Below are 19,725 nucleotides of genomic sequence, written 5' to 3'. Positions count from 1 at the left end.
GGTAACCACAAGCATATTCTCCAAGTCCATGATTTTCTTTTCTGTGGAAAGGTTCATTTGTACCATATATTAGATTCCAGATATAAGTGATATCATATGGTATTTGTCTTTCTCTTTCTGACTTATTTCACTCAGCATGAGAGTCTCTAGTTCCATCCATATTGCTACAAATGGCATTATTTTGTTCTTTTTATGGCTGAATAGTATTCCATTGTGTATATATACCACATCTTACTAATCCAATCCTCTGTCAATGGATGTTTGGGTTGTTTTAAAAAGTAATTTATCATAACTAACTCTCCAGGTGAAGAATACAGAATCTAACTATAACTCCTTGTATCAGTCAGGATTCAACAAGAGAAGCATAACAAATAGGAGATGCAGTATTATTAAGAGAATTATTATAAGGAATTGGCTTATGTGATCGTGAAGCCTGGCTAAGCAACTCCAAAATGCATAGGGAAGGCAGTTAGGAATCAAAGGTCAGAGGCAGGTGTGAACTCATGGGCCTATGCCAAAGCTGCCATCTATAGGACTTACAGGGCTAAAACTGTGAGGCAAAATTTCTTCTCTTGGAGGAAACCTCGCGCTTGCTTTTGTTTAAGTGATAGAAACACTTACCATGAGCTCTATGCTCTTAACAAATTTTTGAGTGCACAAAGTAGTGATGTTAGATATAAGCTCATTGTTGTACAACACATCTATAGAATTTATTCATATCTTGTATAAATAGAACTTTATAGCTACGAAGTAGCACCTCCCCATTTTCCCATTCCTATAGCCCAGAATCACCATTATACTCTCTATGAGTTAGACTAGTTTAGATACCTCATATCCACACAAACGCAGGATTTGTCCTTCTGTGACTTCATTATTTTAATTAGCAAATGTCCTCCAGATTCATCCATGTTGTCACTATGGCAGAATTCCCTTATTTTTTATGACTGAATAATACTCCATTGTGTGTGTGTATGCATACACATACACAGATACATATATACCATATTTTCTTTATCACATCCTCCAACATTTAGATTGTTTCTATATCTTGGCTATGGGAAATAGTGCTCCAATGAATATGAGAGTACAGATATCTCTTCAAGATCCTGATTTCAATTATTTTGGATATATATCCAGGAATGGCATTGCTGGATCATATGGTAGTTTTATTTTTACTTTTATGAGGAACCTCCATACAGTTTTCCATAGTGACTAAATAATTTTAATTACCAACAGTGTACAGTAGTTCCAGTTTCTCCACATCCTTGCCAATACTTATTATCTTTTGTTTCTTTTACAATGGCTATCCAAACAGGATTGAGGTGATAGTTTATTATGGTTTAAATTTGCATTTCCTTGATGATTCGTGATATTGAACATCCTTTTATATGACTTATTGACTTCTTTGCTGACATAGTCCTTTGCCATTCTTTTAAATCAAGTTACTTATTTTTTTAATTTTGAAGATAGGAGTTTCTTATATATTTTGGAAATTAACCCCTTATCAGATATATGATTTGCAAAATTTTCTTCCATCCCATAGAAATAATTTTTATTTTGTTATTTCTTTTCTTTGCTGTGCAGAAGCATTTTAGTTTGATATAGTCTCATTTGTCTGCTTTTTTTGTAGCCTATGCTTTTCTTATCATAATCAAGAAAAAAACATATTACAAAGTTAAAAGTAATTAAAACAGTATGGTGTTATTATAAAGATAGACATATAGACAAATGGAATAGAATTAGGATAGGGAGCTCAGAAATAAACCTACACATATATAGTCAATGTATCTTCAACAAGGGTGCCAAGGATATACAGTTGGGAAATGATAATTTCTTCAATTAATGATGTTGTGAAACTTGGATATCCACATGCAAAGGAATGAAATTGAACTTCAACTTTATACCATACATGGAAATAAGCTCAGAGTGGACTGAATATGTAAACATATGACTCAAGACTGTAAAACTCCTAAAAGAAAATACAGGGGAAACACTTTTTTTGGTTACTCCCATACCACATGGAAGTTCCTGGGCCAGGGATCAAATCTGTGCCACAGCAGTGACCCAAGCCACAACAGTGACCCTTCAAGATCCTTTACCCACTGAACCACCAGGGACCTCTGGAAAGATACTTCTTAACATTGGTCTTAGCAGTGGTTTCTGGATATGACACCAAAGGCATAAATAGCAAAGTAAAAATAGAGAAGTGGGACTACATCAAACCAAAAAGATTCTACACAGCAAAGGAAAAAAAAAACCCAGAACAGCAATCTATTAAATGGGAGAAAATATTTGTAAACCATATATCTAATAATGGATTAATTTCCAAAATATCCTACAACCCAATCATCCAAAATCCAAATAACTCAGTTAAACAATTGGCAAAGGACTTACAGACATCTTGGTTATTTCATTAATTACTTTCTGCCGTTTGATATTTTTCTCCTCATGAAAATTTTCTTAAATCTATATACATTTTCTTTTTCCTAATTTTTTTATAGTTGATTTGCAATGCTCTGTAAATTTCTGCTATACAGCAGTGACCCAGTCATACATACTTATATATCTATATCTATCTATCTATCTATCTATCTATCTATCTATCCTGTCTCTTTCTTGCATTATCCTCCATCATGTTCCAACACAAATGACTAGATATATTTCCCTATGCTGTACAGCAGAATTTCCTTGCTTATCCACTCCAAATGCAAGTGTTTGCATCTACTAACCAAAAACTCCCAGCCCATTCCACTCTCTCCCCCTCACACTTGGCAAACCACAAGTCTGTTCTCCATGTCCATGAGTTTGTTTCTATTCTGTAGATAGGTTCATTGGTGTCATATATAAGATTCCAGATATAGGTGATATCATATGGTATTTGTCTTTCTCTTTCTGACTTACTTCACTTAGTATGAGAGTCTCTAGTCCCATCCATGTTGCTACAAATGACATTATTTTGTTCTTTTTATGGCTGAGTAGTATTCCATTGTGTATATATACTGCATCTTCTAAATCCATTCATCTGTTGATAGACATTTAGTTTTTTTTCCAAGTCTTGGCTATTTTAAATAGAGCTGCAATAAACATATGAACGCATATATCTTTTTCAATGAAAGTTTTGTCCAAATATTTGCCCAGGGGCAGAATTGCTGGGTTATATGGTAGTTCTATATTTAGTTTTCTTAGGTACCTCCATACTGTTTTCCATGGTGGTTGTACCAATTTACATTCCCACCAACAGTGAAGGAGGGTACGCTTTTCTCCACACCTTCTCCAGCATTTGCTATTTGTTGACTTGTTAACAATGGCCCTTCTGACTGCTGTGAAGTGGTACATCATGGTAGTTTTGATTTGCATTTCTCTAATAATTAGTGATATTGAACATTTTTTCATGTGCCTGCTGGCCATCTTGTATATCATCTTTGGAGAAATATCTATTCAGGTCTTCTGCACATTTTTCAATTGGGTAGTATAATCTCTTTATTTGACTCATTTTTTCCCCTTTTCTTTTTATTTTTGCTTTTGGTTGAGAAATATTTTTTCCACTTTACATGATATTTTATTCATCCATTCTCCACATGTTAACAGCCTCTTAACACATGTTCTCATTTTATTTGCCTCTTTATACTTGAAATGCATTTTTGTAGGTAAGTCTTTGTCCAAGTTTCTGACCACTTTCCTTTCTTTTGCTCTTTAAAAGATTTATCTTGCCAAAATTATTCTTCCATAAAGTTGTACTAATGTATACATTTAAGAAAGGTCTGTGTTTCTCATAACAAAATACTGTATTTTTATGTTATAGGCTTTGAAATTTCTGAAAACCAGAAGAGGCAGGCTGCAATGACTGTGAGAAAAGTCCCTAAACAAAAAGGTAAAACTGCCTTTAACTACAATCTTCCTGACCCCACTCACTCTTGTGAGACTGAGAAGCCATTGGCTATGTACTTGTATATTCCTAGGCTCATTTTCATACTAAAGTTCACTCGGGGTGGTGGGAAATGTCCAGATACCCAGGTGTCCCTGATGACAAGTGGCAAATAGTCTTAAAGTCTTAAGGCTTAGAAGAGAATAACTTAAGGTAGTTATGTCCCAAAAAAGCTTATTGAGTATTGGAAAAAAATAGAACCTCTGTTTTTTTTTTTTTATTTTCACTTAAATATAAGAAACTAAACTTTACTATTTAGAAACAGTTGGGCAATAGTAAATATGTAGAATTTATTTATAAGTATAAATATATTAGCGATATATAAATAACCTTCTTTCATTAGTTTGGGGGCATTTGCCAAATTGGGAATCCCAAATCAGAATGGAGAACTTCAAACTGAACAAAGACAGATGATTCAGAATTTAGTCTCTTTCTAAATTTTAAACTGAAGTACTTAAGTAATAATAGAACATTTTGAATATGAAATGAAGCTTTAGTTTATAATTTTCATGAACTAGACAAAATTTAAATGCTTATTAGTTAAATGAAAGGAACTATCCTTTATTTGAGAGCCTATTCAGTACCAGTCATTTTGTCTTTACAGTACCTCTGAAAAGGTAGGCATTATTAGCCTCATTTTCCAGATGAAGAAACTGAGGATCTTTGGAATAAAGTGACTCTGAACTTAAGTCAGCCTGACTCCAAGTCCACTTCTTTCTCCTCTCCATCTCAGGGTTCTGCTGATTCTCCATGCTGGGAACAAACAGCTTACTTTTTTGGCCTCAGTTACTGCTTCTATTATTGATAGCCACTATCATCATCCCCAGGGGTAGGCAATCCTAATGAGATTTCACTTTCTTTAGGCCCTTCCTTGTGCTTCTTAAATGGCTCCCTGGTTCCGAGTGAGTGACCATATAAAATGATCAGATTCAAGTTGCCTGAAATTTCAGCAACCACATAAAGCACCATTAATTATTCCCAATGAAGTTCCTTTTCATTGAGGAGCCTGAGTGCCTGTGAATATCTTATTTCCAATTGATTAATGCACCTAGCTTGGGCCTCTGGCTAGTCATGACCTTACTTTTAACTGACTATTACTTCTTACTTTTGGGAAGCCCTCATTAGAACTTTCCATCATCACGAAAATGTTATTCTCTTTACATAAGGAATTAAAGGCAACCACTCCTAACCTCTTGGGAGTGAAAACATGAGAAAAAGTGTTGTAAAGTAATCTGGAGTTAATAACAGTAAGTCTATGATCTGTATGAATAGCAGAATCCTTTAAGAAAATGTGCTTCTTCCTTAGTGATATGAGCCCCAGCTATGTGGAGAGTCCTAAGGCTTCAAAGGGGCTACTTACTCTCCTAGTAGCTCACCTCTATCTCTAGAGGCTCTCACATCCTGAGCTCTCTCACTTTGATTTCCTCTGCTGTCCCTACCACACTGACCTTGATAAGATGGTGCTACTTTACCCCAGATCTCTCTGAGATTGGCTGGTCGTGTCACTGAGAAGCCTTAAAGAGGAACATGCACAAATCAACCAGCTAGAAAACAGTCCTACTCAATCATACCAAACCTTTGTGTCAGATTCCTTTTCCACCTTTTCTTGTCTCAAGGCTTTTCCTTGCATGTTCTCTTGTCTCTCAGTATCTAAAGATTGGTTCACCTGAATAGCTTTATACTTTTAATAGCAATCCTAAAGTCTTCAAAGAAACCTATCTAGTTTCAAACCACAGAATTCCTAAAAATTCCCTCCCTTATTTGTATTTCTAGTCAAGACTCTGCTAGTCCATGGCTGTGGTGACTGTATATATTTTGAGACCCAAAGGTACTACACATGTGGGAGCAGGTGTCCAACTTAGCAGTTCAGTAGCTTTATCATATACATGGGAAGAGCAATAAGGGAGTTCTCTCAGATACCTGAGAAAGCCAACTTTCTTAATCCTCCCAATGACCCCTTCCTGGAAATGATGGGGAACATTGTTGTCATAGTTTCTCTAATTCATATTTAATACATAGTCCAACTTAATCTGTAATGCCATGGGACCTTATCAACTCAGTCTTCTGTTCTGAAGGAGGTGGGGGCCCTGGCTGGAAGAAAAACAAAGAGGATAGATCCTAGCTCCAAGAGAGGCCTTCTCACTTTACATTTGTCTTTCACACTGCCTTGGTTTTAAGAATTTACACGTAATTTCTTAGGAGTTGGTTGCTAATTCCTGGTCCATCAACTTATTTCAGTTTGTTATCATGGAGCTCACTGGGGATGTAAGTACATCCCCCATCTCCAGAGGCTTTAGGGCAAGCTCAAAGTCAAATGAGTACCCTAGAATAATTAAAATACTCTTAAAAGTTTGAGCAATCAATCTATCCTGATTTCAACACTCCATATATAGCTATAATAACCAAGACAGGGTGGTGTTGGTAGAGGTGTAGACATATTAGATCAATGGAACAGAATAGGGAACCCCAAAATAAATTTACACAAATATGCCCAACTGAATTTTTACAGTGGTGCAAGAGCAATTGAGTGGAGGAAGGATAGCTTTTTCAACAAATGGCACTGAAGCAGTTGGGCTTGCATAAGGCAAAAATAAAAAGAATCTTAATGTAAATTCATGCCCCATAAAAATTAACTCAAATTAGATCACTAATATGTGGAATCTATTAGAAATGATACAATGGAACTTACAAAATAGAAACAGACTCATAGGTTTTGAAACCAAACTTATGTCTACCAAAGGGGAAATAGGGGTGAGGGGAAGGGTTAAATTCCATGGTTGGAATTGATCTATATACACACTACTACATATACAGAATAGACAGGTAATGAGGGACCTACTATATAGCACTGGGAAATATACTCAGTACTGTGTGGTAACTTAAATGGGAAAATAATCTGAAAAGGAATGGATGTATGTATCTATGTAAGTATATATATATATATATATATATATATATATATATATATATATACACACACATATAAATATATGTAAAACTGATTTACTTTGCTATACACCTGAAATTAACTCAACTTTGTATGTCAACTATATGACAATAATTTTTAAATGATTTAAAATGGTAAAAAATTAATTCAAATTAGATAATGAACTTAATTTAAAGCTACAAAAGATTTAGAAAACAGTAGGAGAAAATTTTCAGGACTTAGGGTAGGCAAATGAGTTCCTAGAACTGTCACCAAAGGCTTGAACTACAAAATAAAAAAATGATAAAATGGACCTCATCAAAATAGAAAGTTTGACCTGTGAAAGACCATGTAAAGAGGACAAAAGACAAGCTACAGGCTAGTGAAAATATTTGCAAAGTGTCTTACAAAACATTACTATCTAGAATGTATAATGAACTCTCAAAACTCAACAGTAAAAATAAAAAACCTACACACTGCAGTTACAAAATAAGCAAAAGACACATAATTCATTAAGAGGATTTATGGATAACAGTTAAACATATGAAAAGATGTTCAACATAATTAATCATTGGAAAACACAAATTAAAACCACAGTGATATCTCACTACATATCTATTACCAAGGCTAAAATTAAAAAAAAATAGTGACAACACCAAAGGTAGGCAAGGGTGCATAGAAACAAAATCATTCATACCTTGCTGATGAGAATGTAAAATACTACAGCTACTCTGTAAAATAGTTTGGTAGTTTCTTAAGATATAAAACATGCAACTACCAGATAATGCAGCAATTACACACCTAGGCATTTATCCCAGAGAATTGAAAACTTATTTTCCCTTAAAAAGTTCTCGACAAATGCTCACAGCAACTTTGTTCACAGTAGCCCAATCTGGAAACAATATGGATGTCTTTCAGTGGATGAGTAATTAAGCAAACTGTGGTACAGCCATACCATGGAACATCAATAAAAAGGAGCCATCTTTTGGTGCATTCAACAACTTAGGTAAATCTCTAGGAATTATGCTTGTTGAGAAAAACTGATACCCAAAGGTTACATATGTTATGACTCTTTGTAAAACATTATTCAAATGATATAATTTAGAAGGAGGGAACAGATTAGTGGTTGCCAGGGTTTAAGGAAGATTTGGGGGAAGGAAAGAAGTGAGTGGTTTTAAAAAAATTAACAAGAGTAATCCTTGTGATACTAGAAATGTTCTATCTTTTGCTTGTGTCCTGTCACACTATTAATATCCTAGCTGTAATATTGGACTATCATTTTACAAAATTCTATCATTGGAGAAATTGAGTAAAAGATACAAGGCATATCTCTGTATTTTCTCTTATAAGCTCCTGTGAATCTACAGTAATCTCAAAACAAAAAGCTTAACTAAAAATTAAAGTGGGCACTCCCCAAACTCCCTCACTAATATCTCCATATCATTATTTGGCCTCCAGTAAACCCATATTTTTGACACAAACTTTGAAAACCGACTCTTAAACAACATTATCAAAATGGCAGAATAGTTTTCTACTGTCCTCTCCCTAAAGAACACAGACTTTGACAATCATCAAGAGATGAGAGTGTTTTTATGAAAGTCCAGGATTACAGTGGAGAAGCTCCAGAGCAAATAATCCATGATTGGATGCATAGATGAGGCCAGTCCATAAAGACTGGAGGAGGTGACTGCTTCTTTAAATGCAGACAGCAATGCAAGACTAGAAGGAACACGAAAAATTAAGGAAACATGATATCACTAATGGAATACAATAATTTCCAGAAATTGATCCACAAAGACGTGGAGATCTGTGATTTGCCTGATATATAGTTCAAAATAGTTGCTTTAAGGAAGCTCACAGAGCTACAGAAGAGACAGTTCAATAAAATCAAGAAAACATCATGAGCAAAATAAGAAATTTAACAGAGTAGAAATCATAAAAGAAGAGTTCCCATTGTGGCTCAGTGGGTTAAGGATCCGACTTTGTTTCTGTGAGCATGAGTGTTTGATCCCTGGCCTTGCTCAGTGGGTTAAAGATCCACCATTACTATAGGCTGTGGCATAGGTCACAGATGTGGCTCAGATCCACTGTTACCATGGCTATGGCATAGGCCACAGTTGCAGTTCTGATTCGACCCTTGGCCTGGGAGCTCCCATAACCCACAGGTGCAGCTGTAAAAAAGAAAAGAAAAAGAAAAAATTGCAAGAGAAACAAATTATAGACTTGAAGAATATGATGTATGAAATGAAAAGTGTAATGGAGATCATCAGTAACAATCTTGATCAATCAGAAGAAAGTATCTGTGATGTCAAAGAAAGGTCATTTGTAATTGGCTAGTCAGAGGGAAGTGTGCCAATGTAAATTGGGGATAAAATTAAGAGAAACAACCTACAAAATATTGGAGTCCCAGAAGGAAAAGAAAGGGAGAAAGGGGAAGAAAGCTTATTTAAATGAATAATGGCTAGAATTTTCTAATTCTGGTTAGATATTTGTATATCCAAGTTCACATGGCTTGCTGGTCTCCAAAAACCCAAAATAATCTTCTCTAAGACACATTATAATAAAACTGTCTAAAATCGAAAAGAAAAGGAAAAGATTTAAAGCAACAAGAGAAGGAAAATCCTTACATGCATGGGAACCCCCATTAGACTATCAGGGGTTTTCTCAACAGAAACCTAGCAGTCAAGGAGAGAGTGGGATGATATATTCAATGTAATGAAAGAAAATAATTTCTAACCAAGAATGTTGTCTTCAGAAATTAAGGTGAGAAAAAGACTTTCCCAACCAAAAAAAAAATGCTGAAAGAGTTCATCACAGTAAATTTGTCTTAATATAAATGCTGAAAGGAGTTCTTCAACCTGAAATGAAAGGATGCTAATTAGGAACATGAAAACATAAACACACAGGTAAAAAGTAAGTATATAGTCTAATTTAGAATACTGCTATGGTGGCATGTTAAACATTTACATTTATAAAGGGTAAAGGACAAAATAACTCAAAATAACTACAGATATAAGTTGTTAATGGATAACAATAAAAGATGTAAGTTGTGACATAAAAAACATAAAAAGTAGTGTAGGTAGTTTTTATTTGTGGTCAAAGTTAATTTATTATCAACAAAAAATAGACTATTCTAACCATCAGGTGTCTTGTGTAAGCCACATTGTAACTACAAAGCAAGCACCTAAAGTAGGAACTATAAAACAGTCAGAAAATAATAAGATGACAGCAGTAAGTCCTTACCTGTCAATAATTACTTTAAATGTAAATAGATTAAATTCTCCTATCAGTACACATAAAGTGGCTGAATGCATACAAAAAATAAGATACAACTGTATACTGCCTACAAAAGACTTAGTTTACCTTTAATGATGCACATAACTTCAAAGGGAAGGGATAGAAAAAGATACTTTGTGCAAGTGGAAACCAAAATAGATTCTAAGTTAAAACTGTCACAAGCAACAAAGAAGATCATTATATAATGATAAAAAGGTAATTTATTAAGTGGATATAACAATTGTAAGTATATATGCACCTAATATCAGAGCACTTCAATATATTAAGCAAATACTAACAGATGTGAAGAAAGAAACAGACAACAATATAATTATAGTAGAGGATTTTATTACCTCACTTTCAACAATTGATGGATCACCAGAGAACCAATAGAAAATATCAATGAAATTAAGAACTGTTTTTAAAAAGATAGACAAAATTGACAAATTTTTAGCTAGACTAATTAAGGAAGAAAAAGAAGACTCAAATAAAATCAGAAGTCAAACAGGAGGTATTACAGTGATGCCACATATAGTTATAAGAATACTGCAAACAAATTATACACTGACAGAGGAGTTCCCATTGTGGCTCAGTGGAAACGAATCTGACTAGGAACCATGAGAGTGCGGGTTCGATTCCTGGCCTCACTCAGTGGTTTGAGGATCTGGCGTTGCAGTGAGCTGTGGTGTAGGCCAGCAGCTGTAGCTCTGATTCAACCCGTAGCCTGGGAACCTCCATATGCCATGGATTTGGCCCCAAAAAACAATAAACAAAAAATTATACACTAACAAATTGGATAACCTAGAAGAAATGGATAAATTCCAAGAAACATACAATGTACCAGGACTGATTCATGAAGAAATAGAAGATATGAACATACTCATATGAATTCATAATCATATGAATAATGAGTAAGAAGATTTAATCAACAATCAAAATACTTCCAACAAAGCAAAACCCAAGAACAGATGGTTTCACTGGTGAATTTTACCAAATATTTACATAAAATCAATGCCAGTCCATTTCAAATTCTTCCAAAAAATTGAAGATGGAACACTCCTGAACTCATTTTATGTGGCTAGCATTACTCTGATACTAATGCCAGAACAAAACACTACAAGAAAACAAAGCTACAGGCCAATATCCCTGATCGATGTAGAGGCATATTTTCTCAAAAAAATACTAGCAAACAAAATTTAACAGCATAGTAAAAGGATTATACACCATCATCAAGTGTGATCCATCCCTGAGATGCAGGCATGTTTCAACATATGCAAGTTATCTATAGAAAGAAAGATAAAATCATATGATCGTATCAATAAATGCTTAAAAAGTATTTGAATAAAAAATGCAACATTCTTTCAATGATAAAACACTCCATAAATTAGTTATAGAAGGAATATATCTCAATAGAATAAAAGCCACATAAGACAAGACCACAGCCAGCGTTATACTCAATGGTGGAAGGTTGAAAGGTATTCTAAGATCAAAAATGGCACAATGGTGCCCACTCTCACAACTCCTATTCTATATAGTGCCAAAAGCCATAGCCAGAGCAATTAGGCAAGAAAAAGGAGTAAATGAAAAGAATAAGTAAAATTGTCTCTGTTTGCAAATAACATAAATTTATATATATAAAACTAAAAATAATAATATTGGTTGTTTATTGGGAGAAAATATTTGCAAACCACACATCTGATAAGAAGTTAATATTCAAGGGGTACCTGTTGTGGCTCAGCAGTTAACAAACCCAAATAACATCCATAAGGACGTGGGTTCCATCCCTGACCTTGCTCAGTGGGTTGGAGATCTGGCATTGCCATGAGCTGTGGGGTATGCCAGCAGCTACAGCTCTGATTCAAACCCTAGCCTGGGAACCTCCTTATGCCGCAAGTGCAGCCCTAAAAAGACAGAAAGAAAAAAATGTTAATATCCAGAATACATAAGGGATGCATGCCACTCAATAGAAAAATTACACAGATAATCCAATTAAAAATGAACAAAAGACATAAATAGACATTTTTCCAAAGAAAATATTCCAGTAGCCAGCAGATACATGAAAAATTCTTTAGCATCACTAATTATTAGGAAATGCAAATCAAAACCACGGTGAGATATTACCTCACACTTGTCAGAATGGCTGTTATCAAAAGACAAGTGCTGGCAAGGATGAGAGAAAAGGGAAGGTTTGTATATTGTTGGTGGAGATGTAAGTTGGTACAGCTACTATGGAAATCAGTAGGGAGATTTCTCAAAAAAATAAAAATACAACTACCGTATAATTCAACAATTCGAGTTCTGGGTATATATCTAAAGGAATGAAATAACTATCTTGAAGAGATATCTGCACTTCATGTTTATTACAGTATTATTAATAGTAGCCAAGACATAGAAACAACCTAAGTGTTCTTTAACAGATGAATGGATAAAATAAATATATAAACACAGAGAGGGAAATATTCAGGCATAAAAAAGAAGGAAATCTTGTATTTTGCCACATCATGTACTAACCTGGAAGGCATTACGGTAAGTGAAATAATTCAGACTAAGAAACACAAATATTGTATGATCTCACTTAATGGGGAATCTAATAAAACTAAACTCATAGAAATAGAGAAGAAATTGATTTTTTTTTAGATGTGAGGTGCCAGTAAAATGGGTAAAAGTGGTCAAAAGGTATGAACTTTCCATTGTAAAAGAAATGATTTCTGGGGAAGTAATGTACAGTGTGAAGAGTAAAGTTAACAAACTATACTCTATATTTGAAAATTTCTAAGAAAGTAGATCTTAAAAGTTCTCATCAAAAGAAAAAAAAATGTGTTGACTGTGAGGTGAGGTGATGGATGTTAAGTAACCTTAATGTGCTTATCTTTTTGCAGTACATATTCATTATGTTGTACACCTTAATACTATGCAAGGTAATATGTCAGTTATGTCTCAAATTGGGGGAAAATGCAAAATCTTAGCAGACAAATAAAGAGCAAGAAGATTGAATCAGCAGCCAAACTTCTCCCCCCACCAAAAAAAAAGGCCAGGAACATATGGTTTCACTGGGGAATTCTATGAAACATTTAAAAAAGGAATTAACACCAGTCCTTCTCAAACTCTTCCAAAAAGTTGAAGTGAAAGGAATACTCTCAAATTAATTTTACAAAGCCAGCATTATCTTGATACTAAAGCTGGATAAAGATACTACTACAGGCCAATATCTTTTTTTTTTCTTTTTAGGGCTGTACCCATGGCATATGGAGGTTCTCAGGCTAGGGGTCAAATCAGAGCTATGGCTGCCAGCCTGCACCACAGCCACAGCCCTGCAGGATCTGAGCTGTGTCTGCAACCTACAGCACAGCTCATGGCAATGCTGGATCATTAACCCACTGAGCAAGGCCAGGGATGGAACCCACAACCTCATGGTTCCTAGTCAGATTCATTTCCACTGCACCATGATGGGAACTCCAAGGCCAATATTCTTGATGAATATAGATGCAACAGTTCTCAACAAAATATTTGCAAACCAAATTCAACAACACATTAAAAGGTTCATACACCATCATCAAGTGGGATCCATCTCTAGGATGGAAGGATGGTCAACATATGCAAATCTGTGATATACCACATTAACAGAAAGAAAGATTAAAAAAATTACATGATCATCTGTCAAGATGGCACAATAGAAGGACATGGAGCTCCCTTCCTTCCCAAAATACATCAAATATACTTGTACATGTGGAACATTTCTCACAGGATACCTATTGAAAACTGGAAGATCTCAGACACTCAAAATTGTAAGAACGATCTCCATGTAACCCAGTAAGATAAAAGAAAAAAAGGAATTGCGATGGGACCTGTGCCCCTTGAAGGGAACTGTGAAAGATGAAAGGTCTCCACACCCTCAGAACCCCCTTCACCCCCTTCAAATCCTGGCAGGGAAATAATCCAGGAGAGAAAGGGAGCGTCAAAGGTTCTGACGAGAGCACAGCAGCCACTTTGTAGCAGGCATATCAGACCTGCATAGACAGTCCATGCCAATGCCCTGTATTCTGCAGCCCAAAACCTCTGTCTTCTGTTGTGGGTAGGGCCTGTGTGCTGAAACTTAGGCTTGAGTGGACTCAAGGAGAGGAATGTGGTTGGCTGCACAGAGATAGCCTAAAGAGCTGAAGTATGTGGTACTGGCTGGAACTGGGGATATACATGAAGGAAGCTCAGGCTCACTGTAGAAGTGAAGCACCATTGTTAAGAGGCGTGTGAATGGAAGGGTGGGGCTTGTGATAGCCTCACTCTTGGCATGCTTACAGCATGTGTGGTGCCACCACTGTAAGCCCCACTGTTAATGCATGAGCAAAAGGAGGAGCAGGGCCTGAGACAGAAGCCTTCTTCCCAGTATGCTTTCAGTATATCACTGCCTCTTCAAACTCTGGGGGCAAGTAAGTACCAGTGGGCTGCCCACACATGGAGACAGGGCTGAAATCACAGCTGATCCCTAGGAGTTGTGCAATTTAGGAAGCAGGGCTGAAATCTGAGCCCTCTCCCTACAGCTGTGTGATCCATGGATTTATGCCATCACTGCTGGATTTGTAAACTCAGTGCCTATGGGATTTATGAGTGGACCATATAAGGTCTGGCATTAGTAGCCAGCTTTAGGGCAGGTGCACATGGGCAAGGCTGAGGTCTGGGATGCTTCCATAGCTCCCACAGCAGTTCAGGTACACAACTACTGTGGTTCTGATACCTGATTTCAGTGGAGTTGTGCCTATGGATCTGTGCTGGTGGCTTTGTGAACACAGCACCTGAGGGACACCAAGATTGGATGCCTGAATTCCCGTGGTTGAGGTGGGCCAAAATCAGTGTCCTTTATGAGCCCAGACAGTGGGTAACAGCTGACACCACAGAGCACATTCCTGTGTGGACATTTCCCATGGAGGAATACTCTGGCTCCTCTCCCAGTTGGAGCACTCCAATCCTGCCTACATCACACTTTAACTCAGAAACAGATCCAAGGGCTTCTACTCCAACACCTAGGGAGCAGAACCTGTAGATAGCTATTTCTCCTAAACTAACAGAGTCAGAGAAATACAAGTAAAATGAAGAAGCAGAGGAACCATTCCCAATTAAAAAATGAGAAGAATACCCCTGAAAAAACAAAGAAACAGACCTCTTCAGTCTAACTTCACCAAGTTCAAAAAGGAGATACTGAAAATACTGAAGGACTTAAGGCTATCAATAAAGATCCAGATCACTGTTAAAAGGAAATAGAAACAATAAAGAGGAAACAAGAACAATTAGAAAACTCATTTGCCTAGATGAAAGCTGAGCAAAAGGCAGTACATAAATCTGCATAGAATAATAGAGAAGAATGAATAAGCGATCAGGAAGATAGAATAATGGAAATCATACAATCAAAACCACAGAAAGAAAGACAAATAAAAAATGGAAGCAATATGAGACCTAAGGGATAATATAAATTGTGTTAAGCTATGCATACTAGGAATCCCGAAAGGAGACTAGAAAAGGGGATAAAGGATATACTTGAAGAAATTATGGCTAAAAATTTCCCAGGCCTGAAGAAGGTAACAAATATCCAGGTATAGGAAGCACAGATGGTGTGAAATAAGATGAACCCAAGCAGATCTACACTAAGACATATTATATTTAAAATGGCAAAAGATAAAGAGTAAGGATTCTAACAGCAGCAAGAGAGAAACAGTTAATTACAGGGGAACACCCATTAGGCCATTATTTGATTTCTCTACAGAAATATTGCAGGCCAGAAGGGAGTGGCAAGATATATTCAAAGTCCTGAAAGGAAAAATATGCAACCTAAGATACTATACCCAGCAAGATAATCATTTAGAGTCAAAGCAGAGATAAATAATTTCCCAGACAAGCAAAAATTAAAGGAATACAATCTATCCCCAAAGAAATATTATATATCTTCTCTATGCACAAATGAAGCAAGACTCTTTAGGAAAGAGAAGACTGCAATTAGAAAGTAAATCACTTAAGCCAGTACACACATTAAAAATATTTTTAATTTTTGTGAAAGTGATGACAATCAATGAATAGCAAAAGGATACACATGAAGATATAAAAGAAAACACCAAAATCATAAAATATGGGGGAGGAGAGTAAGAAAATACTTTTTTTTAAAAAAAAGTGTGTTTGAGTGTTTAGACTACTAGTAGATGTAGAAAGGGATTAGTATATTTGAAAAAGAGGGTAACCACAAATCAAGAACATACAATAGATGCATGAAATCAAGAAGAAAACACAAGCATAATACTGGAGAAAACCATCAAACCACAGTAGGAAAAACAAAAAGAAAAAGAAAGCAACACAAAAGAAATACAAAATCTTACTGGAGATTAAGGTTTAAAATATTAATACATATTTATCAATAATTGATTTAAATGCCAAATGACTAAATACTCCAATCAAAATACACAGAATAGCAGAATGGATGAAAGACAGGAGCCTACAATATGCTGCCCACATGAGATTGACTTTAGGGCAAAGGACACAAATAGGTTAAAAGTGAGGGGACTGAAAAAGATATGTAAATAGCAATGACCAGAAAGCTAGTGTAGCAATACTCATGTCAGACAAATTAGACTTTAAGACAAAGTTCATAAAGAAAGATAAAGAATAACGCTATATAATAATAAAAGGATCATTACAAGAAAAGGATATTACACTAGTTAATATATATGCACCCAATATAGGAACACCCAAATACATAAAAACTAACATACATAAAGGGAGAAATTGGCAGGAATATAATAATTATAGGAGAATTTAACACCCCACTCATATCAATGAACAGATCTTCTAGACAGAAAGTCTTTAAGGTAACAGTGATCTTAAACAATACAAAAGAACAGTTAGACTTAACTGATATTTTTAAGACATTATGCTCCCAAAAAATAAAAGAATGCACATTCTTTTAAAATGCACATGAAACATTCTCTAGGATGTGTATTCTGTTTTTGCATCCACATATGAGATCACAAAACAAGCCTCAACAAATGTAAGGGTATAGGAATTATTTCAAGCATCTTTTCTGACCATAATGGCAAAAAACCCCTAAGAATCAACCACAGAAAAAGAAACAAGGAAAAAAAATGATTACATGGAAAATAACAACATTCTATTAAAAAATGGGTCAATAATAGAAACAAAGAGGAAATTTAAAAATACATTGAGACAAAGGACAATGAAAACACAACCATATAAAATTTATGTGGCACAGCAAAACAGTTCTTAGAGGGAAGTTCCTAGTGATACAGGCCTTCCTCGAAAAAAGAGAAAGAAAGAAAGAAAGAAAGAAAGAGAGAGAGAGAGAGAGAGAGAGAGAGAGAGAGAGAGAAGAAAGAAAGAAAGAAAGAAAGAAAGAAAGAAAGAAAGAAAGAAAGAAAGAAAGAAAGAAAGAAAGAAAGAAAAAGAAGGAAGGAAGGAAGAAGAAAGAAAGAGAAAGAAAGAAAAGGAAGGAAGGAAGGAAGGAAGGAAGAAAAAAATATCAAGCCACCTAACCTACTACCTAAAAGAATTAGAAAAAGAAGAGTAAACAAAGTCTAACATCCACAGAAGGAAAGAAACAATAATTGTAAGAGAGGAAATAAAAAGAGATTTTAAAAAGAATAGAAAAAAAATCAATAAATCTAAGAGCTGGTTCTTTGAAAAGGTAAACAAAATTGACAATCCTCTGGCCAGGCTCTCATAAAAGAAAAGAGAGAGGATCCAAATAAAAATGAAACAGGAGAAATAGCCAATACTGCAGAAGTGCCAAAAACCATAGTGGAGTACTGTGAAAAACTATTCCAACAAATCGGACAACCTAGAGGAAATGGAAAATCTTCTGAAAATGAGGAAATAGACAATTTAAACATACTAATCACTAGAAGTGAGATAGAATCTATAATAATAACAACAATAGTAACAATAATAAACAACTCACTGCAAACAGAAGTCCAGAACCAAATGGTTTCACTGGGAAATTCTACCAAACATACAAAGAACTCATACTGATCTTTCTCAAATTCTTTCAAAAGATCGAAGAGAACAGAAAAGTCATTCTTCCAAAGTCATTTGGAAAACCATTCCTGATAACAAAACCAGACAAAGACACTACCAAAAAAGAAAAGTAAAGGACAGTATCTTTGATCAATATAGATGCAAAAATACTCGAAAAAATAGTAGCACACCAAAACCAACAACAAATTAAAAAATAATCATATACCACAACCAAGTTGGATTTATCCCAGGGTCACAAGGATAGTTCAACAAATACAAATGAATCAATATGAAACACCACATCAACAATAGACAAAAGCCACACGATCATTTCAATACATGCAAAATAAGCATTTGATAAAATTCAACATCCTTTCATGATAGAACTCTTAACAAAGTAGATATAGAGGGAACGTATATCAACATAATAAAAGCTATTTATGACAAATTCACAGCCAATATAATACTCAATGATAAAAAGCTGAAAGCTATCTTACTAAAATCTGGAACAAGACAAGGATGCCCATTCTCATCAAGGAAGTCCTAGCCATAAAATTAAGCCAAGAAAAAGAAGTAAACTGTATCCAAATTGGAAAGGAAGAGGTAAAATTGTCATTATATGTAAATGACATGGTACTATATATAGAAAACCTAAAGACTCAACACAAAAACTACCAGAACTAATAAAAATTCAGCAAACTAGCAGGATACAATAATAATATGAATAAATCTGTTTCCTAACTTTACACTAAAAATGAAATATTAGAAGGAGAAAATTAAAAAAATCAATCCCTTTTAAAATTGCATTAATAGTTCTGCAAAGTAGATGTACAGATGGCCAACAGGCACATGAAAAAATGTTCAACATCAGTATTATTAGAGAAATGCAAATCAAAACTACAATAAGGTAACACCTCACACCAGTGAAAATGGCTATCATTAACAAGCCAATAAATAACAAATGGAAAGGGTGTGGAGAAAAGGGTACCCTTATCCACTGTTGGAGGGAATGTAAATTGATACAAACACTATGGGAAATAGTATGGAGGTACCTCAGAAACTAAATATAGAACTACGATATGATCCAATCAATCCCTATGTTCTTCGCAGTGCTATTCATAATAGCCAATACATGGAAACAACCTAAATGTCCATTGACAGATGAACTGATTAAGATTTGGTACATATATTCAGTGAAATACTACTCAGCCTTAAAAAAGACAAATTAATGCCATTTGCAGCAACATGGATGGAACTAGAGATTCTCATACTAAGTGAAGTAAGCCAGAAAGAAAAAGACAAATACCATATAATATCACCTATTTGTGGAATCTAAAATATGACACAAATGATCCCATATACAAAACAGAAACAGATCATGGCCAAGGAAGGAGAGGAGAGGGAGTGGGATGAACAGGCAGTTTGGGATTTTAAGATACAAACTGTTATATTTGAAGTGGATAGACAATAGGGCCCTACTATACAGGATAGGGAACTGTGTGTAATTGGGTCACTTTGCTATTCAGAAATTGAAGAAACATTGTATTTCAGCTATATTTTAAAAAATTAAAAAATAAAGTCACATCAAAAA

General features: G+C 35.1%; 1 protein-coding gene across 5 annotated transcripts in view; it reads left to right on the top strand.

Annotated features, from left to right (window-relative positions):
- Window positions 1-19,725, top strand: part of ARHGEF9 (Cdc42 guanine nucleotide exchange factor 9) — a 298,553-nt gene that overhangs the window by 271,111 nt on the left and 7,717 nt on the right. For all 5 annotated transcript variants that reach the window (XM_047764828.1, XM_047764824.1, XM_047764825.1 and 2 more), the window contains one exon: window positions 3,803-3,871. In XM_047764828.1, coding sequence (XP_047620784.1) covers window positions 3,803-3,871 — 69 coding nt within the window. The remainder of the gene's footprint in view (window positions 1-3,802; window positions 3,872-19,725) is intronic.

The sequence above is a fragment of the Phacochoerus africanus genome, chromosome X (genome assembly GCF_016906955.1).
Source record: "Phacochoerus africanus isolate WHEZ1 chromosome X, ROS_Pafr_v1, whole genome shotgun sequence".
In the NCBI taxonomy this organism is placed as follows: Eukaryota; Metazoa; Chordata; class Mammalia; order Artiodactyla; family Suidae; genus Phacochoerus; species Phacochoerus africanus.
This window is presented reverse-complemented; position numbering and strand designations above follow the sequence as displayed.